The sequence below is a fragment of the Lepidochelys kempii genome, chromosome 3, assembly GCF_965140285.1.
Source record: "Lepidochelys kempii isolate rLepKem1 chromosome 3, rLepKem1.hap1, whole genome shotgun sequence".
NCBI lineage: Eukaryota > Metazoa > Chordata > Testudines > Cheloniidae > Lepidochelys > Lepidochelys kempii.
The window spans coordinates 187,955,141-187,982,029 of record NC_136382.1 but is presented as its reverse complement, the minus strand read 5'-3'; the positions used below and the strand labels follow the sequence as shown (position 1 = coordinate 187,982,029).

General features: G+C 42.2%; 1 protein-coding gene across 3 annotated transcripts in view; it reads right to left on the bottom strand.

The window, feature by feature from the left end:
- Positions 1 to 480: 480 nt before the first annotated feature.
- The window catches only part of CCDC85A (coiled-coil domain containing 85A), a 193,037-nt gene continuing 166,628 nt past the window's right edge, over positions 481 to 26,889 (bottom strand). The window contains exons 4-6 of one of the 3 annotated variants that reach the window (XM_073339340.2): positions 13,443 to 13,562; positions 6,341 to 6,439; positions 481 to 2,543 (exon numbers count right to left, since the gene is read on the bottom strand). In XM_073339340.2, the coding sequence (XP_073195441.1) occupies positions 2,454 to 2,543; positions 6,341 to 6,439; positions 13,443 to 13,562 (309 nt within the window). In that variant the 3' untranslated portion in view covers positions 481 to 2,453. The remainder of the gene's footprint in view (positions 2,544 to 6,340; positions 6,440 to 13,442; positions 13,563 to 26,889) is intronic. The other 2 variants (XM_073339341.2, XM_073339343.2) reach the window with 2 other exon arrangements.

The following is a 26,889-nucleotide window of genomic DNA, read 5'->3' as shown; positions in this document are numbered from 1 at the left end:
AAAGAATCCTTGGCTAGTTCCTGTTGCTCATGGCAGCTCCCTATATGCCACCAGCAGGAAGGAGTGGATGGAGTAGAAGCCACCATGTTGGCTCTACATCACAAGCAATTATCCCTACACTGAGGTGATCTTCCCATGCCCAGCTATATCAGAATGATAAATTGTTCTCTGCCAGCTACCTGACATAAACCAACAGCACCACACAGTAGGATCTGGCCCAGTGTGTTTAAGCAGCAGAATCTAAGCAGTAGGGAGTAGTCAAGACAAGTTAAGGGGCCAGAATTTCTATTTTTGAGCATCCAGTTCTTCCAGTGACTGCAGTGGGAGATAGAGCTAGATAATTTATTTTTGAGCACTAATGTAACTACTATACAAGAAGTATTTAGAATAGAACTCTCAGTGAACAGAATTTGCTTTTGGCATCAGTTCACATATCTCATGAAATGCATCATTAAAAGAAAGCAAACAACTATGGGATTAAATAATTTATTACCGTTGCTAAAATGAACACAGATACTTGATACCCAGTTGTATGCAGAACTGTAAAAAAATAGTTTTAATACAGTATCAAAATTTACACAAGTGTAACGTCAAAAGACCAGTGTCCCTTGAATTAGCCCCTGCAGGTAAATACTACTCTTTTACTCCCCTCCCCCCCATGTTATAGGAATACAACAATTTAAGTTTAATGATAAAACTGCTTGAGAGAAAAATATGGAAATGTAACAAGCATTTTTTTTATATATAAGAACTATTTTAAAAATGCCATGTTTCAAAATTAAAAACCAGATTCTGCAGTCCTCACTCAAGGAAAAGGAATCAACAAGAGTTGTGCCTGAGAAAGGAATGCTGGATTGGAGGCCTTACATCTCTGTTGAATGGTACCAAATAAAATGACAGAACAGATATAATTACTGCCACAAATTAATCCATAACAGTTTTCTGAAGACAGGAAGCTGATTTTACACCACCATATAAAAAAGGTTGCACAGCAGCCCAACTACATTCCACTTCCAACAAACCAGTATACAACATATAACAAGCCCACAAAAACCAGAGAATATCACCTTTGAATCAAATTTTAGTAATCAAGAACAAACCCAAAACCTGGGGATTGTTGCATTCCTATTTTTTGATGCTCAGCTATGGTAAAAAGTTAAGCAACAGCATTCAGTCACAAGCCTGTCGCACATTCATACAAGAAAGTATTTGTTGCATTTAGATATACACGAAATACCTATCATAGCATTTCAATACACACAATCTAATGTTATACACACAGAAAAAAATTAAACTAAGCACATCTAGGGCACCTCCTGGTCAAAACTCAGGCAATCTGAACAAGAGCTTTTAGCCTCAGAATAAATTAAAGACATGCTTTGAGAAGAATAAAAGTTTTATTTGAAAGAACATTACAGTAGGCAAGGAAAGCTTTTCGTAAATGCAGTGCAATCTTTTAGACTCATATTTTTCTTAAATAAAACAGCATGTCTCTAAACTAAATGGTAGAAATAAGCATTGGCAATTGGATAATGCTCTCAGAAAAGAACTCTGATGGTGGTTTTGGTTTGAGGTCTTAAATATTGTTACCTCAGTGTTCTATTCGCAGGGTGCTGCCCATCATGTATGTTTCCAGGAGGCATGCACAAAAGAGAATGCAGAAAGTCTATCTTCACTTTCATTTAGAAAGAAATTGTGTTTTGCTACATGTACTGTAGTTTTTGCTACACTACTGGCTGGTTAGGAGATTTTATTGTCTTTTAGCACCTCAAATGCAAGTATTCTAAAAAAAAGTAATTTCAGCTGCAAATTGCCTAAGCACCATTAACTAATACTGTCGACTGAAGCGTGAGCTACCAAGTAACTGACTTTCCTGTAACTGTGATGACTCAAGGCACAGTTTTTTGGTGTCTCTCCACTCTGGTGAAAAACTCCTGCTAAACCTAATTAAAATTCATTCAGACTCAATGAAGGTTCACCATAACTGTCTTTAAAAAAAAAAACATTTTTGTGTATCTCCTGCAGAATACCAATTATGTTTTAAATAAGAAGCATTCAGATCTCTTCATTCTGAGCATGTAGTTTTGAATGACAATGCCATGGCTAAGAGGCAGAGTTTAACTCTACAGTATCCTGAAATGACAGTGCCAGGACTCTAGGGTACATAACTGTTGTCTGAAAGACTTTTATGAAGAAGCTGTGCCAATTTTCAAAGCAGTAGTGTAGTCAAGAGTAAACAGAGTTTACCCACTTCTCAGTCAGAGAGTATGGAGTTTAGGTCAGTTTATCCACTTTTTTTTTAACCACTTCACCACTGTTTCAAAGAAGTCATGTATACTGCATGTAGACATCCTGTTGTCAGCTGAGAAGTTACTGTGGATAGAGTAAGTTCCCTCTATCCGTCACTTGCCATTTAAACTCTATCTTCTGAGAGGGGTGACACTCAGGTCCTTTTACATAGGTCCTTTATACTGATTTCCTGACAAATGTTGTCTAATTCCAGGACATGAACCTGCAGCATCTCCAAGCTTCCGCCACACAACCTAAAGGCAAGTGATAAAAAGAGATGTCAGCTATATCATCCAACCAAAAGTGGATTTGTGTATCTGTATACATTATATATATATATATAAATATATATACACACACACACACACACACACACCATGCAGCATAGACAGAAATAGAGGCAGAGAGACAAAGGAAGAAGGAAGAATAAATTTGGAAGGAGATTCAGTATTTTCATTTTTGACCATCTGTTACTTAGAAGTCTGTTCAGGAGCAATGTCTGTCCTGAAAACAAGGGCCAGGTTTGGAAATCTTTATGCAATCATTTATTAGGCAAAACTCCCATCAAAGTCAATTTCAGACACACAGGCCCCAATGCAGCAAAGAGTTTAAACAAGTGCTTAGCTTTAAGAACATGAGTAGTCCCATTGAAATCAACAGAAGTGGTCCTATACTTAAAGTTAAGCACATACTCCAGTGCTTTTGCTGGATCAGGGTCACACATGATTTAGTAAGAATTTTCAAGTTTTTTCATAGTGTGGACTACATGTGAACAAATTTGCTCCTTGTCCTCACCTCTGTTCCCATTCATGATTGTATTAAATACATGCCACAACTACAACAATTGTTAGCACAGAAGGTAATATTAGGAAAGCATTTAGTGTATTCTTAGTTGGCTTTTAATGAAGTTTACAAACAGGAAACAAGAACAGTTAGCAACACATGACTTGGCATCTCTCTCTGGACCACCAAGAAGCAAGCAATGGACAAGATTGGTTATTAAAAAGAGAAATAGAAACAAGACAAGGTCAGAAGTAAAGATAAAACATGGGAGTACAAATTCAAGCACAGGGCTGTGAAGGGATTTGTCTTTGGACCAGTTGGATGGGCCCAAACCAAGACTCCAGACCCCATCACCCTCTGAATTTTGTGTTCCAAATTGCTCCCACATTATGGCCTGAGCTCATGTCTGATTTGAAGGAGATGGGTGGAATTAACAAAAAAGGCCATTCCTAACAAAACAGTAACAGTAAAAATCATGGAAAACATGTTGATAACCAGAGACCAGTGTCATACCTACAGCACAGTAATTGACACCTATAGGCTAGTTTCACAAAGGGACTTAAGTGTCCTGATGCCTCTAGAGTGAGGCAGCAGTGCATATGCTGAGACGCAGAAACATAGGTGACTTTTACTGCAAAAACTTAGGCGCCTGCTGGGTTAGGCGGCAGGTGAGTGGGAGGCTGCGAATCACAGTGGTGCCTACATCTGGGATTTAGGCACCTAACTAGCACTTTAGGTCCCAAAGTCCCAGATTTAGGTGCCACTAGGATTCACAAAATCCCCACTTAGCTGCCCCCTAACCCTCAAACGTAGTTGGTACCAAACTTTTTGCTGCAAAAGTTCCCTAGTCACCCAGCAATTATGAGGAGGGGGGCGGATTAAGAAGCAGTTCCCTCAAAACTTTTAGCCCAGTGGTTCGGATGTGAAAGATGCCCAATTCCTCTTTATTTTTCAAGAGAGTCATTGGAGCAGGGGGACTGGAATGCCCTATCCACCAGGATATAGAGCCATGCTCACATTGTCTCCAGCTCAGTGACTTCAATTATTTAGCAAAGTGGAACAGCTTCAACTGGCGAGATTGAGGGAGATTCACATCAGACTATCCCATAGCTCAGTGGTTAGGGCCCTCACCTGAGAGGTGATAGATCTCTGTTCAAAACCCTTTTCATCAGGTGCTGGGGAGACTTGAATGGGGGTTAATATCAGAATCTGAATCAGACAACCACATGGGATCTGTTGTTACCAGCAGCCACCTTTGCTTACGTGTAGAAAGCAACCTATATGCGGGCCTTGAAGCTATTCCAGCATATTGAGTTTGGTACTAGTTAGGATTTTCACTGGCACCTGTCTGAAGACATAGAGCAATGTGGGCCAAGCATCTCAGGAGTGGCCGCAAATACCCACATTTGTGCCCACAAAGGCACATTTCCCCTCAATCAAGTAATTGTATGTGGAACCTCATTTGTGTGGGCATGTCTAAACGAGCAGATATGCCCCAGCGTGCTACACAGCAACTCTACAGTGCTCCAGCAAGCCATGCACTAAATAGCAATGTTGACACTGCTGTGGCATGCTAGAAGTTTCCTAGTGAGCCCTGATATACTGTTGATACAAACAGTAGTATTTCAATAAGCACTACGGAACTTTGTGAGCAGTAGCATGGTTCACCTGGACAGTTAGCGTGCAGCACACTGGAGCACCTCAGATTTATGTTGCAGCAAGCTGGGCAGAAGTTCTGGCTTTTGAAAGCCAGCTCACAGTAGCTAATATGAGAGAATAACTCCAAATGTACCTATGATTGTTACTTGTGATAAGACAGTGGCTTGAGGCGCCAATCAAAAATCACACGTTTCACTGTACTAAGCACTGTACAAACGCAAAGTAAAAGATCTATTTAAATGTTATGTAGACACCCAATGTGAATAAAAAGAGGAATGTGTTAGAAATGGTGTCTTTTCCTCTTGAGGAACTGGCATAATTTCCATCATTAATGTGGAATGCAAATGCATCCTGAGGGGAGAATGTGCCCCTTCGTGTAAGTTAGGGGAATCCTTAAGGATGGAAAGTGTGCTGAAAACATTACAAGGCCTTCATATTCTGTGATGCAGACTTTTTATAAACTGAAAAACCACATAGTAGATAAATATTTTTAAAAATAAAACCAAACTTTTCAGACTTGACTATGACTTTGGGGTCTCAACAGTTAGAGTGCCCAACTTGAGATATGTCAGAGGGCTGACCACCTACCCTCTGAAAATCAGGTCCTTTTAAGATGTCCCAAACTGAGCACCTAAAAATTATGGTAACCTCCAAAAATCAACAGTGACTATTGAAAACCCTGACCCAGAACACAGAGGCAAAATGATCACATGACAAACATTTCACCTAACCCCGACTCTTCCCCCCCACCCCCCCGCCCAAAAAAAAACAAAACCAAAAAACCAGGAGCAAAGTAATGATTCTGTAAGTCCTAGGAAACTAGTGAGAATTAAAACAAAAGAATAATTAGCTAATCAAAGGCTTGCTCTTCATCTGAATACACAGGGATAACCTGAGGAGAAACAAAAATTTAAAAAGTTTAAAGAATATAAGCAATAATGGAGTAAAAACATTTAGCTTTTCCCTGCTGAGCAGATGGGAAAAAAAAGAAAAGTATTTTTAAACAAAAATATTAAATTTTAAACTCAAAACATAAGTGCATTGGGAAGAAGTGGTTGTGTCAGATATAATACATGAACATTTCAGATATGAAATTATGTAACTATTGGGAAGTTTTATGGATAACTATAACAATATTTATAATTTAGAAAATATTTTTATCCATAAATCGTAAAGCTCTATGTACAGGTGGGTAATTATTACTAACATTTTCTAGATGGGGAAACGAAGGAACCAAGATGTTAATATACCTGCCCAGTGTCACACAGAGATTAGCCATCTTTTAACATCCTAGTCTTGATGACAAAACTGAGAATAAAACCCAGGTCTCCTGAGTCCCATTCTAGTGTCTTATTCACTGGATCACTTTCTCTCTTTATAGATATATATTTATATATTATAACAAAACATGCTGACCAAAGTGTAACAATTATTTAGTTCATAAAAATTCAGTAAATTATATTATTGAAAAATCAGAGTATAAGTGGCTTCATTTTCAAATGAAAACTTTAAAGGCATATTGTCAGCAATTTTTAAATATTAATTACCTGGGTACAAATATTGTTTCAGGTTTCAGTACAGAATACAAAATTAAGCACATTAAACTTACATTGCACATTTCTCTGACTATAGCTTTTTCTGTCTCACTAAGGTCATGATCATATTCTTTACCATGCTGCCGATCTATATTTTCCTGAGCTTCCAAGACCTGGGTATGTTAAAAAAAAAAGTAAATTTTATTTTACAAATGGAATTTGTTCTTCAACTACAATAAGAACATTAAGAAATGTAATCTCTAAAAAGGCCTTTTCAGGGTAAGAATATGCATGTGTAATTGAATAATAGATTTAAGTGTAATGAAGCAGATCAGAGTATGTAGTCAGCACACGTTTCCTCCAGTATACAATGAAATTGGACTAGATTTAAAAACTTGATGCAAAAATTACTGGGTGAGGTTCTATTGCCTCTGTTATGCAGGAGGTCAGAACAGGTGAAACTAATGGTCTCTTTTGGCCTTAAGCTGTGAAAAGGGCTGTACCTTACATCAGTACTATAACCTACATGGAACATGTATACAGTAGCACCTAAAAGATATGAACACCAGAGTTACGGACTTACCGATCAACCGACACCCTGTGAAACTGGAAGTCATCAATCAGACAGTAGTGCAGAGAAAAAGAAAAAAAAAGCAAATACTGTACTGCCTTGGGGCATTAGACCCGAGGCTCTGGGCCTCAGCCACTGGGGGGTTGGTCTCCAGGCGGACGGGGGGCTCAGGGGTTCTAACCCTCGGGAGCCCTGTGACTCCGTTTCTGGCTTCTGCTCTGCAGGGGGTGTCAGGGCTCGGGGCTTCAGCCCCATAGCTCTGCTCCCAGTTTCAGCCCCGGGGGTGCTGGGGCTTGAGCTACAAGGGGAGTGCCAGTTTCAGCCCCAGAGCTCCCCCTGTAGCTAAAGCCCCAATCCCCCCCGCACACACACACCTGCTGAAACCAGGAGTGGAGCTGCTCGGCTGTAGCCCTGAGCCCCAGCGCCCTGCCCCAGCTGAAGCCAGGAACAGAGCTGTGAGGCTGAAGCCCCAATCCCTGGTCCCACAGGCACCAACTCCCTGGTGAAACCAGGAGCGGTCTGGCGCTTCGCACAGGGCAGCTTCGGGGCTGAAGCTCTGAGCCCCAGTGCCCCCCACGAGGCTGAAACCAGGAGCTAAGCTGCAGGGCTGAAATCCAAGTCCCAGCACTCCCCCCAGATCTAAAGCCCTGAGCTCTGGTGCTCCCGGGGGGTAGAAGCCCTGAGCCCCCTGCCGGAAGCCCTGGTGGCCCCTAAGGTCAGAAGCTCCAACACACACACCCTGCTGGGAGTCCTGACCCTCCGCCTCTACCCTGCAGTTTCAGCTCCAATTCCCCCATGTCTGAAATCCATCACGTCTTTTTCAGAGTTACTATAATTTCAGAGTTACAGCCCCCATTCCCAAGGTGTCCGTAACTCTGAGGTTCTACTGTATCTCTACATGGAAATATGGCTTTTGGGTGATAAAACAATACTGGCCATTACATAAAAGCATTTGTTTCCATATTAAATGTTCACAGAGTTATTTCATATGTAACCTAGTTATGTAGTCTTTAACCAGGCAAAACTCCCGAAGAAACGGTTGATTCTATTTGGGAAAAAACACTCAAAGGGAAGGATAACCACCTTTAAATCCCTCCTGGCCAGAGGAAAAACCCTTTCACCTGTAAAGGGTTAAGAAGCTAAGATAACCTCACTGGCATCTGACCAAAATGACCAATGAGTAGACAAGATACTTTCAAAGCTGGAGGGGGAGGGGGGAAACAAAGGGTCCTCTCTGTCTGTGTGATGCTTTTGCCGGGACCAGAGCAGGAATGCAGGTCAGAACTCCTGTAAAGAGTTAGTAAGCAATCTAGTTAGATATGCGTTAGATTCTGTTTTGTTTAAACTGCTGATACAATAAGTTGTGCTGAATGCGATGTATATTCCTGTTTTTGTATCTTTTTGTAACTTAAGGTTTTGCCTAGAGGGATTCTCTATGTTTTGAATCTGACTACTCTGTAAGGTATTTCCCTTCCTGTTTTTACAGAGGTTTTTCTTTTACTTTTTCTTTAATTAAAATTCTCTTAAGAACCTGATTGCTTTTTCATTGTTCTTAAGATCCAAGGGTTTGGGTCTGTGTTCACCTATGCAAATTGGTGAGGATTTTTATCAAGCCTTCCCCAGAAAAGGGGGTGTAGTGCTTGGGGGGGGGGGTAGACGTTTCCAAGTGGGCACTTCCCCTGTTATTTTTGTTAGACACTTTGGTGGTGGCAGCATAAGGTCCAGGGATGAAAGGTAAAACAGTTTGTACCTTGGGGACGTTTTAACCTAAGCTGGTAAAAATAAGCTTAGGGGATCTTTCATGCAGGTTCCCACATCTGTACCCTAGAGTTCAGAGTGGGGAAGGAACCTTGACAGGATTCAATTCAAATAAAAAAATCCATGCCATTCACTCAGCCCTACTAATTTAATATTGGTTACTAGAAGTTAACCTCTTCCCATTTAGGATTGAGGATTTAGTGCAAATGTTCTACTTGTCACAAGCAAGAGTGGTATCTATGCTTTCCATTTTACTGGCTAATTAGTCATCTTCTTCCTGTAAATATGCACAGAAACGATGGGCCCATTGACATCAATGTGCTTTGGACTAGGCCATTGGGATTTGGATTCAGGTGAGGATCGTGATTCAGCAGAGCACTTACACAAACACACTTAACTTTGAAGTCAATGGAATTTAAACACATGCTTATCTTAAGCATGTGCTCAAGTGCTTTACTAAACTGAAGCTTGGGGGGCACCTTTCTCAGATACACCACATAGGAGCTGATTTTTTGTGTGCTCTGGAGAATTGCATTTAAAATCAACTTAATGCTTAATAGATTTAAGTTTTGAGGAAAACAAAGTTCTAATTTATTTTATTTTTGCAAAATATATATGAGGTGATGGTGAAAGGTGCTACTCTCTTGTATGTTCTGAGTCACTGAGGTACAAACCCTCAGGATGTAACTCGCCCTATATAGACAATTGTTAAAGGGTCTGTGGGGGTTAAGTCACTCCTGGATGGAAAGTAAAAAAACTTTCCGAAATTCCTTTATGTTGCAGAGCATCTGCACAAAAGGAGGATCAGTGGCCAACTTCACCTTACACTGTGGGTATGTCTACATAGGAATAAAAAACCCACGGCTGGTCTGGGTCAGCTGACTCAAGCTCCCAGAGCTCACGCTGCAAGGCTGAAAAATCACTATGTAGATGTTCAGGTTTAGACTGCCGCCAGAACTTTGGTGATGGTGGTGGGTCGCACAGCTTGGGCTCCAGACCAAGCCTGAATGTCCACACAGAGATTTTGAGCTCTGACAGCCCAAGCTCCACAAGCCCGAATTGGCTGACCCCGGCTAGCTCTTGCCATGCCACAGGAGCTATCCCTATGTAGACATACCCTCAGTGATCCTAAGTCAGGAGCCTTAGGCCTGGTCTACAGTTAGGGCTTGTAAACCAACTAAAAGGTGTAACGGCAACATGCACAAATTAAAGTACATTACCCTCATGTGGATGCTCTCACTCAGAAGTAAAGGATTAAGTTACAGAAAATTAAGACCACTTTACTCCTGAGTGACATCAGCCAGACAGGGGTTTAATGTGCTTTAAATTGTGCACATGGACTTCACGCATTTAGTTGATTCATCTTAACTTTCCTTAGTGCAGACATTCCTGCAGAAGTTTTACCAGCATAACCATGTCAATTGAGGAGAGGCGGTGATTTTTTAATCAAATAATTATACCAGTGTGTACACACACACACACAGAGTTATATTGATCAAAAAAGACTAATACTGGTATAGCTTATTCCCCTTCCTGTGCTGGAATAAGCTACACCAGAATAAGCACTTTTATACTGCTATTGTAATGCAGTTATAGAAGTTTTTAATGAATTAACTAGACCATAGAATCATAGCATATCAGGGTTGGAAGGGACCTCAGGAGGTCATCTAGTCCAACCCACTGCTCAAAGCAGGACCGATCCCATACTAAATCATCCCAGCAAGGGCTTTGTCAAGCCTGACCTTAAAAACTTCTAAGGAAGGAGATTCTACCACCTCCCTAGGTAACACATTCCAGTGTTTCACCACCCTCCTAGTGAAAAAGTTTTTCCTAATATCCAACCTAAATCTCCCCCACGGCAACTTAAGACCATTACTCCTTGTTCTGTCATCTGCTACCACTGAGAACAGTCTAGAGCCATCCTCTTTGGAACCCCCTTTCAGGTAGTTGAAAACAGCTATCAAATCCCCCCTCATTCTTCTCTTCTGTAGACTAAACATCCCCAGTTCCCTCAGCCTCTCCTCATAAGTCATGTGTTCCAGTCCCCTAATCATTTTTGTTGCCCTCCGCTGGACTCTCTCCAATTTTTCCACATCCTTCTTGTAGTGTGGGGCCCAAAACTGGACACAGTACTCCAGATGAGGCCTCACCAATGTCGAATAGAGGGGAATGATCACATCCCTTGATCTGCTGGTAATGCCCCTACATATACATCCCAAAATGCCATTAGCCTTCTTGGCAACAAGGGCACACTGTTGACTTATATCCAGCTTCTTTTCCACTTTTCTGCAGAACTGCTGCCTAGCCATTCGGTCCCTAGTCTGTAGCAGTGCATGGGATTCTTCCGTCCTAAGTGCAGGACTCTGCACTTGTCCTTGTTGAACCTCATCAGATTTCTTTTGGCCCAATCCTCCAATTTGTCTAGGTCCTCTGTATCCTATCCCTACCCTCCAGCATAGTTTAAAAAAAAACAGTGTAGTTTTAAAAAAAATCAGTAAAAATGTCTAATGTAGACATGGCCTTGCACAGGGGCTGAGACAGCAACAAAGGACTGTGTTTAAGTACAGAGATTCCAGGAGAGTCCAAGGCTTATCTATACACAAAAGTTTCCCCACTTTATAGATACCAGTGTAGTTAAAGTGGAACAATCCCATTACTGAGTGTTGTTGGTATAAAGGGTTCTTCTACTGGTATAGCTATTCCTATATGGAAAGGGAATAAGCTCTACCTGTATGCTAGTATTATTGTGTTCATACTAGGACTTGTACCACCCCTAACCGAAACAGTTATACTGGTAAGTTTCCAGTACAGACCAGGCCCAAGACAGATAGAGGTCCAAGTGAGCAGCCTCTTGGAGACAGGGCAGTAGAGGGAGTTGCCTTGTGTGTTGTTTGTGACCACCTCTGTTCAAGGGATCAGGACTTGTGTACATTTTTCAGTTTGGCTGAAAGGAAGAAATTTTATTTAACTGGATAAAATGTAGCGCACACAGGGAAATGCCTAGCATCATTTATCTCTATTTTTGCCTGCTGATACAATTCCTATCAGGATAAAAGCAGGGGCAACACAGCACAGAAAATGAAATTTTGGATACATCTAACCATTTTAATAATCCTAATGAGTACTTTACCACTGTAAACACATCCACTTACACCAACTAGCTATCAGACACTGTCAAAAGCATGTTGATAATTGTTCCAATCAAAGCGATTTGTCAGAGGCTATACAGAGCTAACTACAATAATCTTATTTTGTAAATCCACATGATCTCTAGGCTAAATTGTTTTGTGCAGCTTTGTTTTCCATAATGACAGCAGGTGAAATTCACCCATCCTTGGAGGGCACACACAAGACCTTTGGTGCTGCTGAAATATGCACTTCTCAAGCACAGAGGAAACTGAATGGCTTCCCCACCCCTGGATACTACAGGGCTGGGATTTGTACTGCCCCCAAGCAGACTGGGTGTAGATGGTGGCAGGGCAGACTAGGGGAGCAGCCGCTTGAACCTCAATTATGTGCAGGTGGCAGGAGGCTAGTCCTAAGCTAGAGTCGTGGATGCGGGGAGACTACCCGAACCCTTATATTCTGATGAAGAAATGGCTTTTACTGCCACAACGCCTACACATTTCACCAGCATAAAAGCTGTTTACTCAAGCTTTATGTAGGATAATTAAATGTCACCCATCCACATGTAGGATAATTCTCCTTTCCACTAACCAACAAATATTGTCAAATCAATAATGCTCAGTACTTACATAGCATTTTTCATCTTCAAAGAGCTTAACCAATTCTGAGTCCAATATTGCTCATCTTACTCAGGAAAAACTCACGCTGACTTTACTGGCAATTTTGTCTGAGTGAAGAGTGCAAAACTGGGACCCTTAAGTAACTAATTTATCCTTACATCATTGCCTGGTATGGCAGGTAAGGAGTTACAGTGAGTATTATTCCTGTTTTCAAATGAGTAAGCTGTGTAAGAATGATTTGCCTACACCTCACAGAAGGTTATCACTATCAGACCTGGGAGTTCCTGGTTCGATGCTCAGACCATTAGGTCACGCCTTGTCCAAACTGCCCCGAAAGGACAAGAGATTTCTATTGCATAGCTGATGCATATATAGTGGTGGGAACATGTACTTGCACAGTTGCCATGTGAAATCTCATGATATGCTAGATACCTCCTGATAGCTCATTGTAACATTTTGTTTCATTAAGGGAAGTAGTTGCTGCTAAAGTCACAAAGGGCCAGACTGTGAGCCTTCTGCTCACATAATTCCTTAGAAGTCAACAGGACTACTTCCTGTGTGTTCACCAAAGTAAGTAAGAGGTTCACAATCTGGACCCAGGTTAGCATGAGAACTAAAGGGATTTACTCTACCTTCCAGAATGACTCTGAGATTATCGTGCATTGTTTTCAGCACTACATAGTAGGTACATCACACTCTCTGAAAACACATGACAAAGTCCACACCATTTTTGTGCATACTGTATAATTTGGTTTCATTTTTATAAAAAAATGTTTGTGATATTCATATTAATCACCTTATACTATAGCAGAGAATACATCTAGTTCACAGATCTCTTGTCGACCCTTCATCATAATCATTGTCATAAAAGAAAGTAGGTATAATTTACTACGGGAACACAATGGAACCCATTGTGCTAGACACTATACGCTCACAATGGAGAGAGTCCCTGACCCAAAGAGCTCACACTCTAAGTACATGAGTGAAACAAAAAATAATGTTGTATATGAAGATATTGCAGTGATATTGCTCTAAGTACAATGGAACATATGTCAAACAACATACGTAACATTCTGCATATACTGTATGGGAGTGTGTTACCTTAATAGCATTTACCACTGCTTCAGGCTGCTGAGAAGGTGAGACATGTCCACTGAAGCTAGCTGGATGGTTTGGAGAGCAGTAACTCCCATCCGCCCCTGATGGCATCCTAAGGGGACCCTTAGTAGAAAATTAAAAACTATTTAATAATGAAAGGTGTTTGCCACTAATTAAGCAGATGTAAATTTTTTAAAAAGTCAGTTTATCATGTGAGCATGGAGGGCATATTTCATTCAAAACCTTTCCCTATCTCTGTGCCATGCTTGTGCTACTTTCAATAATAAAAAGACCTGAATTAAGTCTAAAACACCTCAGCTACATTGAGCAAATTGCCTGAGTTTGATTCTCGAAAGATACTCGTTACCCTTGTGAGTGGTCACCTACTATCATGGAGAGGAAACCTGGTTAAGTGGTTAGAGCACAAGGCAGAATCAGGTGCTTTGGCTCTATTCTCAGCTTTGCCACTAACTTAACATCTGCAAGGTGTTCTACCAAGGTCTGTCTGTGCAGAGCAGCTTGCTGTCCTGGAGCCTCACTGAAATCTTGAGCATGCCACTGAACTTTTCTGTGGCTCAGTTTTCCCATCTGGGAAATTAGGATACTTACTGACAGTCTTCAGAAGGGTGTTGTGAAGCTTAAAGGGAAACAGTTTTGGCCCCAAATATACTTGTCACCGTTCAGGGCAACTGCACCTGTTTTCACCTCCATGGTCCAGCTCCTCAGCTGTCACCTCTCTTGGGAAGAGACCTGTGTCTCTCTCCCTCCTGACCAGGGTTTTTCCAAGCCGCACAGTTCCCTGCCTACACTGAGTTCCCAGCAAGTCAGACTACGCAGGCCTGCTTTGCTTTCTCCTCAGAGGCTATACACAGAACAATTGCCCTCAGTTAAAAGTTTCCACACAGCCCATTCTGAGCAAACACATATATTTTTAAGATGAAGGCATTACAAAGGAAACATATTACAACAATAAACAAAACCTACACACATGCTAATAAGCTTAGCAGAGATCATCCCAATTCCAGCAAGGGCTCAGGAAGGATTCAGTCCATGAAATCCCACCAAGGGGTTTTTCTGGGGTCACAAGTTCAGAACAGCCTTTGTTCAGAACAAGCACACCCAGGACTCAGAGTCACTCATTTATACAGTTTGGGTCTTTGGTCTTGGGACCCTGGGAACAGATAATCAGCAAAGGTCCCCTCCTCAGGGTGAAACTTCAAAAGATGAGCTCTTGTATACCCAGAGAAGGTATATTCCCCTGGAGATTTTCTGGGAGACCCACCTAGCTTTGTTTGTCCCATAAGTTCATTTTTGTCTGGCACATTGTTTTAAACAGCCCTTTGATGCTCATAACACTTCCCAGGGTTTACACTGGTCACATCTCCCCTACTGAAGTTACATAGAATTGCACATTAACACAAACTTTGCATTTTGAATACAATGGACTCCAAAGGTACTTAAACTTAATTCATTAAGGTTTTTTTCCCCCAGGATTTTGCAGGAAATCACTGTATCTGTCACAGTAGGTTTTGAGAATGCCTAACCTCAATCAAAATGTTTCCATGAATGGGGGGTTGGATTTTTTAATTCCAGTTAAATTGACTGGGAAGAGTTAAAATTTTGGAACATTCCCCTGTAGGGTTTGCAGCCCAAATACTGCTGTGTCTTATTTGGAGAGGAGCAGTGTGAGTGGGGAAAGATACATGACTCCTGATTTATCCTTTCCCCACTTTAAACATATGCAGTCTGCTGAAAATAAAGTGACAGGTGGTCCCTCGAAAGTCACCTGCATTCTCTCTCTGCTTGTGCAATGGCATCAAATGTTACCAGCCTTGGAAGCAGCTCCCATTTATGGAGATATGGCTCAGACAGCAGCCTGGCAAGTCCATCTTTTTCTTTACTTGTGGCCTGTGGCATTCAAAAATGCCATGGGTAGCTCAGTAGTGGATCTTCTGCCACTCTGAGAGGAGTGTAGATTTCAGGTGAGTAGGGGAATGAGGCAGTGAAGGAAAAGGAAAGGCGATGAGAGGAATTTTAAAAGTGTAACAATACAAAAACTCAAAAGAAAAAAAGAAAAAAAACACCACAGCAAACAAACAATGGAACAGAGACAGAAATGGATAGGGGAGAGGGAAAGCCAAGAGAGTAGCAGCTGTCCTGGGATGAGAAGATGCAGGATCCATCTACACTGCAATAAAAAACCTGTGGCACCAGGTCTCAGAGCCTGGGTCAACTGACTCAGGGTATGTCTATACTTACCAGATATCGACACTGTGGCGATCGATCCACCTGGGGTCAATTTAGTGGGTCTAGTGAAGACCCACTAAATCGACTGCAGATAGCTCTCCCATCAACTAAGGTACTCCACTGGAATGAGAAGCATAAGGTAAGTCAACAGGAGAGTTTCTCTCATTGACCCAGCATGGTGTAGACACCGCAGTAAGCTGACCTAAGCTAAATCCACTCCAGCTACGTTATCATGTTATTGTGTAACCTAGGTCGACTTAACCCTATAGTGTAGACTTATCCTCAGTCTCACAGGGTTTAGGCTGCAGGGCAAAAATTGCACTGTAGAAGCTTGGGCTCAGGCTGGACCCCAGGCTCTGAGACTCACCCTCCATATAGGCTCCAGCCCAAGCCTGAACATCCACACTGCAACTTTTAGCCCCACAGCATGAGCTCCATGCACCTGAGTCAGCTGACCTGGGCCAGCCGTGGCCATGCCACAGATCTTTTATTGCAGTGTAGATGTGCCCTAAGGGGATGCTCCAGCATAAAGAGTTTGGGGACCAGCATGATCTAGTGGATGAAGCACTGAGGAAAACTGGGTTGTATTCCTGGCTCTGCCATTAATCTGTTGTGAGTCCTTGGTAAGTCACTCCCCGCTCTTAGACAAAGGTCAGAAGGGACCATTATGATCATCTAGTCTGACCTCCTGCACAATGCAGGCCACAGAATCTCATCCACCCACTCCTACAATAAACCTCTCACCTATGTCTGAGCTATTGAAGTCCTCAAATCATGGTTTAAAGACTTCAAGGTGCAGAGAATCCTCCAGCAAGTGACCCGTGCCCCATATGGTAGAGGAAGGCGAAACCCCCCCAGGACCTCTTCCAATCTGCCCTGGAGGAAAATTCCTTCCCGACCCCAAATATGGTGATCAGCTGAACCCTGAGCATGTGGGCAAGATTCACCAGCCAGATACCCAGGAAAGAATTCTCTGTAGTAACTCAGATCCTACCCCATTTAACATCCCATCACAGGCCATTGGGCCTATTTCTACCATGAATAGTTAAAGATCAATTAATTACCAAAATCATGTTATCCCATCATACCATCTCCTCCATAAACTTATCAAGTTTAATCTTGAAGCCAGATAGGTCTTTACCCCCCACTACTTTCCTTGGAAGGCTGTTCCAGAACTTTACTCCTCTGATGGTTAGAAACCTTCATCTAATTTCAAGTCTAAACTTCCCGATGGCCAGTTTATATCCATTTGTTCTTGTGTCCACATTGGTACTGAGCTTAAATAATTCCTCTTCCTCCCTGTTATTTATCCCTCTGATATATTTATAGAGAGCAAACATATTTCCCCTCAGCCTTCTTTTGGTTAGGCTAAACAAGCCAAGCTCCTTGAGTCTCCTTTCTTAAGACAGGTTTTCCATTCCTCGGATCATCTAGTAGCCCTTCTCTGTATCTGTTCCAGTTTGAATTCATCCTTCTTAAGCATGGGAGACCAGAACTGCACAAAGTATTCCAGATGAGTTCTCACCAGTGCCTTGTATAATGGTACTAACACCTCCTTATCTCTACCGGAAATACCTCTCCTGATGCATCCCAAGACTGCATTAGCTTTTTTCATGGCCATATCACATTGGTGGCTCATAATCATCTGTGGTCAACCAATACTCCAAGGTCCTTCTCCTCCTCCGTTACTTCTAATGTATGCGTCCCCAGCTTATAACTAAAATTCTTGTTATTAATCCCTAAATGCATGACCTTACACTTCTCATTATTAAATTTCATCCTATTACTATTACTCCAGTTTACAAGGTCATCCATTCCTTTCCACCTCCAGGACTTCTGGGTTTTCCATTCACTCTCCCTTGGACAACTTTCACAATGCTAGCTGGACCTACACACAGCTGTGAAAGTCTGCCCTTCCCTGATTCCTCCTTTCCCGCCAAGCGTCTGTGTGTTTGCATGTGCTGTTGCTTGTGCAATAAAAGCAAACTTTTATAATGGTAAATCGTCTTTATCTTTTTTCTACAGGGTGAGATTGCAGGCACTGCCAATACATGCACAGGCATTTTAATCACTTTATTACAAGAATATAAGGCCCCAAATGTCACCATTGCCCCCTAGGAAAACTATATGTCATGTACCATTGAAGCAACTCAGACAGAGATATATGTTACTGGTGGTCATTGTCAAAGTGCTGCCACAAAGCCTCCCTGATTCGAATAGCTCCCCTCTGGGCTCTTCTGACAGCCCTGGTATCTGGCTGCTCAAAATCAGCGGGCAAGCAGTCTGCCTCTGCACTCCACCCCTGAGAAAACCTTTCACCTTAGCTTCACAGAGCTTATGCAATGTACAGCACGCAGCTATGACCATAGGAATATTATCCTCAGTGAGGTACAACATGTCATAAAGGCATCGCCAGCGCACCTCTAATTTGCCAAAGGCACATTCAACTGTCATCTGGCACCTACTGAGCCTGTTGTTGTACAGCTCCTTACTGCTGTCCAGGTGTCCTGTGTAAGGTTTCATGAGCCATGGCTGTAAGGGGTATGCAGGGTCCCCCAGGATCACGATGGGCATTTCAACACCCCCCACAGTAATCTTCTGGTTAGGAAAGAAAGTCCCCGCTTGCAGCTTTCTCTACAGGCCCATGTTCCTGAAAATGCATGCGTCATGTACCTTCCCAGACCACCCCAATTTGATGTCAGTGAAACGCCCTGAGTGAACCACAAGAGCCTGCAACACCATGGAGAAGTATCCATTCCTATTGATGTACTCCATCGCAACGTGGTCTGGTGCCAAAATTGGAATATGTGTGCCATCTATCACCCCTCCAAAGTTAGGAGAAACTATTTCTGCAAAGCTGTCCACTATTTCATGCGCATTGCCCAGAGTCACAGTCCTTTGTAGCAGGATGCGATTTATTGCCCTCCACACTTGCATTAACACAGCCCAACAGTCGATTTCCCCACTCCAAATTGATTAGCAACCAACTGGTAGCAGTCTGGAGTTGCCAGCTTCCACACAGCAATTGCCACACACTTCTCTACCGAGAGGGCTGCTCTCATTCTGGTGTTCTTGCACCGCAGATCTGGGGTGAGCTCCGTGCACAGTTCCAGGAAGGTGGCTTTCCGCATCTGAAAATTCTTTAGCCACTGCTCATCATCACACACCTGCATGACGATACAATCCCCCATTTACTGCTTGTTTCCCAAGCCCAAAAGTGATGGTTTACCCTGTGCACCTATTCTGTGAATGCCAAACGCAATCTAAAGTTGCTCCTATCCACACCACGGAGAATGTCAGGTGCCTGCGAGTCTTCCATAGTTAGGAACTTCACGATTAACTGCACTGCCATCCGTGATGTCTTCATAACAGTTAACAGAGCATAGGAGAGCAGCACGGGATCCATCCCTTCTCACAAAGATGCCGGGGTTTGGAAAAATGCAGTGAAAGAAAGCCGGAAGCCCATGGAGTACATGGACAGAAAGCAATGCATCACGGGACATTTAGCACTGTCCCAAGATGCGCCGCGATCCGCTCCATCATCCCACAATACCTAGTGACAGAAGGAGGTACCCATAGTACATTGCTCACTCCGTCGATGATGGTGCTCCGACTCTGGATGCGATCTGTCAACAGACGGAGCAAGTGTGAACAGGAAATTGCGATTTTTATTATGTTGACATCACTTTTGTCGAAACAAATTGGTAGTGTAGACATGGCCTAACTGTCAGTATCAAAGCAGGCCAGTCAGACAGCCTGTTACCCAGTAGACTGACAGACTCATAGAGTTAAGGCCAACAGGGATATTAGATTATCTAGTCTGACTTCCTGTATATCACAGGACATTACATTTCACTGTTAGCCCTTTACAGAGTCGCATAAATTGTTTGGCATCTCTTCCAGAAAGGCATCCAGTATTGACATGAAGAAATCAAGAAATGGAGAATTTACTCATTCCCTAGGAAGTTTATTCCAATGGTTGATCACCATTAAAAAATAAGGCACTGTTGGGCCTTATTTATAATTTGAATTTATCTGGTTTTAACGTCCAGCCACTGGTTCTTGTTCAGCCTCTCTCTGGTAGATTAAAGAGCACTTTAGTATACGGTATTTTCTCCTCATGAAGGTACTCTTCTTCTGTTTCCCTTCTCACCCTTTGTCTGTCCTGGCCATTTACATTGTAAACTATACAAGGCAGGGACTGTCTCTCACACTGACCATGTCTACACTATAGACTTCATCCAGCATAGCTATGCCAGCCAGAGGTGTGAATCTTGACTGACACAGCTGTGTAGACAGAAGCCGATAAAAACTGCATCAACACTAGAAGAACTTTGTATACTGGTACTACTATAGTATACTGGAAAAGGTATCACTAGTGTAGACATGGCCTATGTGCTTAGCTGGGGCTTTTAGGTACTTCTGTAATAGAAATAGAAAAATCATAATAGCCCCTGATCTATGCATTTAACAACAAACAACAACAGTTAGTTATTCTTTTCAGTATGGACTTGAAGTTACAATGCCAACTCTACTAGCTAACTACACATTAGCTGTTTGAGCACCTGAACTTGCAGTATTCAAAGTAGTTCCTTGAGCGATGATAGGGAGTACAAGGCAAAACTGCTGTGCTGAGGTAACCTTATCTAGCAGCCTACTTTGGTGAAATGCTAAAAATACAGTCTTGCAATAGCAACCCACTAACAACAGAGAGAAACAGCTATGTAATACACTTATGAGGTGCTGATGATGTTTTCAACTGGACCTGTTCTAATATGATCCCTTGCTGTTTTCATTCTTCACCCAGAACTTAATTTAAAAAGGAAGAAAACCATGCAAAGCAAAGCAAAGCATTTAGAAGTTGCTAAAATAGAGGAAAACACGTCTCCTTCCAGCATTTTTTTCTTGGAAATACTGTATTATATATAAAATTCCCTAATTATTTGTTCTGTAGAAAGGGAAATGCATTTCTATAATAAATAATAATAATAATAATAGTGCCAAGAGCCTCCAATGAAAATCAGTGCCTCATTGTGCTAGGTCCTATGCAAACACATAGTATGAGACAGTCTCTCTCTCAAAGAGCCTGCAATCGAAATAGAAAATACAAAGGGAGGGAGGGGAAACAGGCACTGGAAAGTGATATGCAACTGAATTCTCTGACAATATTGCATAAGAAACAGCCTGAGTTTGTATGTTCTGAGTGATTTCATGAAAACATTTTGGGCCTGCATCTCCATTATGTTACACCTGATATAGATATTTACACCAGTGCAAAGTGTAAATGACTGCACAAGATGAAGGGAACAGAGAATTGTCTGATAATTACAGACAAGGGGGCCTGATCCTGAGACTTCCTGGGAATTCACAGCACACTGAGATTGTGGGATTGAGCCCCATGTGTGAAAAATCCTAGAAATAAAGGCATAGCTACAGAAATGAGAATGCTCCTATATAGACATCATAAATTGTATGCTGAACACATGTAAATGAGTGTTTAGATCAGCATTTGAAACTAGTTTAGGTTCTCAAGCATCTCATCCTGTACCGTTCATCTTTTCAAAGGATGTTGGGGTTTTTCTTTTTTATAAGGAAGTGATTAAAACAATTGTAACTGATGGCATATGAACCTAGTAATTGGGCTGATAACACTGACGTACAAATGTATTTACCACAATATATAGTGAATCTTACAGTTCTCCAAAGTGATACACTGGTATCAATTTAGGAAGGGAGTTTAAATTTTTATTTTATATAACAGAAAAATAAATCCATAGATCTGGACAAGCCTAAAGCTACCCTTCTGAAAAGGAAATAACTATACAAGGGGGCGGGAGGAAAGGAGTAATAAAATAGATTGGAGCAATTCTGTTTTGGGAAAAATTCTCTCAGGTCCCTTTGTTTTCTTATGAGTCAATATTTTCAGTTTCTTTAAAACTCTGGCCAATTTCAAATTGTGTAAAAATATTGATATTAAAAGCAAGGAAAATACAAGACTTTGCACACACATCTAAAATCTCCCAAATGCCAGAAAATATGAGTCCTGCGAGTTGTGCTGCTTTCAGAGTCCACGCCTTCCTGCAGGCACTGTGCTTTCTTCCAGGAAGTCACTTCTGTGTACGCACAGAATGCTTACCCCCCCTTATTGCCCCTGACTGAACATGAGAACTAGTTGTGAATATTCATGGTTCAAAGCCACCACTGTTCTCAAGGCAAATCCAACGCACACGTTCATAAGAGATGTTTGAAAAATTAATCTTTTCCCCTCAGGCGTCCATCCCCTTTTGTCCTTTCACAAGAGGCAACAGCTTCCTATGTGCTACAAAATGTGCTTTGCTGCCCCTGATTGCCATACATCTGAGCAGCTCAATGTGTTTTACAAAGACTCTCCCAAAGTTGTTTACTTTCTGAGGGTAGACTCTAAAGATAGTCCTTAGCTTTTCATTTTGGATCTGGACATCAAGCATTCCAAAGCTGGGACTTTTTGGAGCTCAGGTTTTGGTTTGGCCCATTAAGTAAATAACAGTTCAGAGTCAAAGAACTGGTGGGGGATCTCAGTGCCACCAACTTTGGTGTACTTCCTTATCAGGAGTTTTGGTCTGGGCCATCTCTGGCAAATAGTGGCAGTGCTGTACCATGAGACTGATCTTCTGCAGCAGTACTGAGAGGAGACAAGCATCCCGCTTGTGAACTAATAAATAAAGGATAAGGTCAAGGTTTTCTAAAGAAACTACAGTAAAAGCTGTTTTATCTGGCACTTCACCAACCGGAAAGTTCTATAAACAGGTATTTCTGATCTTCCTTGAAATTCCAGTTTATAGTCTGGTTGGCGCGGAGCTGGTGCGGTGCTGGGGCATGGAAGAGGGTGTGGAACACGGGTTCTGGGAGGGAGTTTGGGTGTGGAAGGAGGCTCAGGGCAGTGGATTGGGAAGTGGGAGAAGGTGTGCGGTGCCGGATCTCGGGGGTACTCACCTCGGGCAGCTTCCCACAAGTGGCGACTTGTCCCGGGTGCTCCTAGGCAGAGGCGCAGCAGGCAGCTCTGCGCACTGCATCTGCCCACAGGTGCTGCGCCCGCAGCTCCCATTGGCTGTGGTTCCCAGACAGTGTGAGCTGTGGAGCCAGTGCTCGGGGCAGTGGCAGCACATGGAGCTGTCTGCCATGCCTCTGCCTAAGAGCAGCTGGGACAGGTTGCCACTTGCAGGGAGCTGCCCGAGGTGAGCACTGCCCAGATCCGGCACCCTGCACCACCTCCTGTGCCCCAACCTGCCGCCCCGAGCCCCCTCCTGCACCCAAACTCCCTCAGAGAGTCCGCGCTCCACACCCCCTCCCACGCCCCAACTCTCAGCCCCGCATCCCCTCCTGCACCCAAACTTCCTTCATTTTAGTTAACTGGCATTTTTCATTTACTGGCACCCCCAATTCCCTCAACATGCCGGATAAAATAGGTTTTACTGTAGTAATTGGAGTGCCTCCATTTTTGGGTGTTTAACCTGAGACCTCCAAAAGGGGACCAATTTTCAGAAGGAAAGTGCTTAGCACTTTTTGAGAATCAAGCCTCTTTGAGGTGTCTCAAAAGAGACACTCCAAAACGAGGCAAACAAAACCTATAGTCACTTTTGAAAATCATGATCTGTGTTTGGAAAATGTAAAGAAAAATAAAGCTGATTCTTATATTGAAAGTGAAACTGGGTAAAAGTCTTGGTATTCTGATGATTGATGGATGCCAAGTGAAGTCTTGGATGATTCTGCAGCACAGCACTCTATTAAATACCCAAAAGAAGTACCTACATAGTTACTAATTACAACATGAACTTCTTAGGGTGGTCAGGAGCCTGCCACATGAGAGGAGTGGAGTGGCTGAATTCCACCCCCATTGAAGAAAGCATTTAGAAACAGGTCCTTGCCTCTTCATTAAAATCAGTGCACTCAGGGTTCCGTCACCCCATAACTGCAGGACCTCTCACACCTTATTCTGAGGCAGCTAGTTCTGGCTCCTGACAAGCTCCAGCACACATACAGGTAGGGACACACCCAGCTGCAGATGCTGTGATCAGCTCTGCATGGGGAGGCTACAGCTAAGGAGCTGCCCAGCTGCTCGAGTGCACACCCCCCTCAGGAGTTTAAACCCAAAATTATACCGTCTTGTGCTGCACAGAGATCTGTACAGTGTAAGCTCATGAAATTTGCCCCCTCCCTCAATGTGGAGAAGGATATGCAACAGCTTTCTGCCCAAAGTTATGACTCTCCCACACTGGTTTTAGACAAAGCAAAAATAAGTTTATTAACTACAAAAACAGATTTTAAGTGATTATAAGGGATAGTAAATAGATCAAAGCAGATTACCTAGCAAACAAACAAATCATGCGAACTAAGCTTAATATACTCAAGAGATTGTATATGAGTTGCAAATTCTTACCCTAAATGATGATTCAAGCAGGCTGCAGAGATTCTTAAGGGGCTAGCTGCACTTGCTTACAGCTTAAAAACACCAGGTGTTCCTTTCACAGGCTAAAAATCCCTTTAGCTTGGGTCCAACACTTCCTCCCAGTTCAGTCCGTGTTCCTCAGATGTTTCCTAGAGTCTCTTTGGGGCAGGAGTCAGTGAAGAACTATGATGATGTCACTCCCCTGTCTTAAATAGCTTCCGCATGTGGCAGGAACCCCTTGTCTCAAAGTTTGGTTCCCACACCAGTCAGTGGAAAAACAGTGGTATTCCAAGATGGAGTCGTAACCAGGTCACCTGGTTACATGTCCCTGTAGTGCCACAGCAGCCATTGCTCAGAGGCTGTTTGTAGCGTCCTCAGAAAGATTCCCCGTTGGGAGATGAGCTTCTTCTAAAACCTACTGTTTTCTCCTAATGGCTCATCAACCTGAATGGGCCCTTCCAAGCCAGCCATCTAGACTCAACATCCTCTGCCTAGTGGGCGTTTCCCAGGTGTAAACACATTTGTCAATATTCATAACTTCAGATACAAAGTGACATCTGTATACAAATAGGATAATAATATTCAGTAAATCATAACCTTTCCAATGGTATCTCACATGACCTATCTTGCATAAAATACACCATAGTTATGCCATAATCATATCATAATATCTCTATGAAGAATATGGGGTGCAGTGTCCTACCCACCCTCCCCTGTTACCCTCTCATTCTTGCAAGACAGAGGGTATATTTGCTGATATTTGATAAACTCCACTTACAAGACCATGCTGTGAGGAAAAGGCCATTAAGACAAACCAGCAAGGAGTTGGTTGGAAATAATCCTCTTGATTAAAATGTACATTATGTCATTTTTGTTTACTACATTTCTTGCTTTTGTAGATCTCAGAAAACCTCCATTTTTTTCAGGTTTTTTAAAAATTTCTTCAATGAAGAAGGCATCTTAAAACTATAGTCTCTGAATTCCCATCTGATGGTCAAAAACCTTTTCAGATGGATATTTCCAACTGCATTCACTTGCTGTTTCTGAATCTTTACTTAGAGCAGATCTCATCCCTAAATAATGATATAACTAGACTAGCCTTTCACAACCCACAGCACAGAGCCTGAAAAAGCATGCACTAATCTCCAGCTAAACAGGACATTGAACAGCAAAACTGAGGACTGCATGTGCCATTTTTTAAAAAAATCAGTTTACAAAATAAATAAATCTCAAAGGTAGTGGATACTGACAACTGACATGTGACAGGGGCATAACTTTTTGTAACCATGACCCAGTAAATGAAGCAGTCTCTTATTAGCAATCCTATATGCCTCCTATATCATGTAATATCAGAAGGGAAGTAAATCTCTGGCAAAAAACACACGATGTCAAGACCCTATTATGCACAGTTGAATGGATAAACAGAAAAGTCAGAGCAAGCAAAGAACTTGAAAGGCCTGGCTGGGATCCATGCTGAGCCCTGCTAGAATACCACAACACACCTCCTAATGCTCTATTAATATTGTCGGTTGAGGAACTGAGGCAGAGAAGTGAAGTCAGTCAGCACAAGGCCACAAGGGAAATCAGCATCTGATCTGGGATTAGAAGGTTGGAATTCCTAGCTCCTAGTCCTATGCTCAGAACATTAGATCACATCTATTTTCTGCTTTATTTTTTACTATAACTATCAACCACTTTCAAACAGCATATTGATGAAGCAAAGATGATTCAAACTTCACATTCTGGACAGTCCTTTAAACTTCATTGGAAAAAAAAACAATTCCCTCTGAATTGTCATCTGATGTAATTTTAAAAAAACATATGCTTTCACCAGGCAATTTGACAGGAAATTATAACATATACAATTAAACCAATTGCGAGATCAACATATTAGACAACTTCTAAAAGTTCATTTAGTGCATATTTTGTCTAACATGAGCATTTTTACTATATGAAAATCTTGCAATACCTTATTAAATATCTAGATGGTGCTTGACTGTACAAGAAGAAATTTGGGAGTTCTAATTACAGGTAGTACAATAGAGAAGTCTCGAGTGACTGCAGTGAAGTTACAATAAAGTAGTGTGAGAGTTAATCAATTCTTATCTGTATGTTTATCTTACATACCTACTCAACACAATGGAAATACAACTCACTCCAGATAGTACTATATTTATAGACAGGTCTTTTAAGTGTTATTGTACCACAAACCTTCTTAAGAGCTAAACAGAATATATCTATGACTTTCTACAGACCCTTAAAATCATATTTGTTATTTCCTCCAAGAAGGTAAATATCATGTCTAGTTGGCAGCCGGTATCAAGTGCAGTGCCCCAAGGGTCGGTCCTGGGGCCGGTTTTGTTCAATATCTTCATAAATGATCTGGAGGATGGTGTGGATTGCACTCTCAGCAAATTTGCGGATGATACTAAACTGGGAGGAGTGGTAGATACGCTGGAGGGGAGGGATAGGATACAGAAGGACCTAGACAAATTGGAGGATTGGGCCAAAAGAAATCTGATGAGGTTCAATAAGGATAAGTGCAGGGTCCTGCACTTAGGACGGAAGAACCCAATGCACAGCTACAGACTAGGGACCGAATGGCTAGGCAGCAGTTCTGCGGAAAAGGACCGAGGGGTGACAGTGGACGAGAAGCTGGATATGAGTCAGCAGTGTGCCCTTGTTGCCAAGAAGGCCAATGGCATTTTGGGATGTATAAGTAGGGGCATAGCGAGCAGATCGAGGGACGTGATCGTTCCCCTCTATTCGACATTGGTG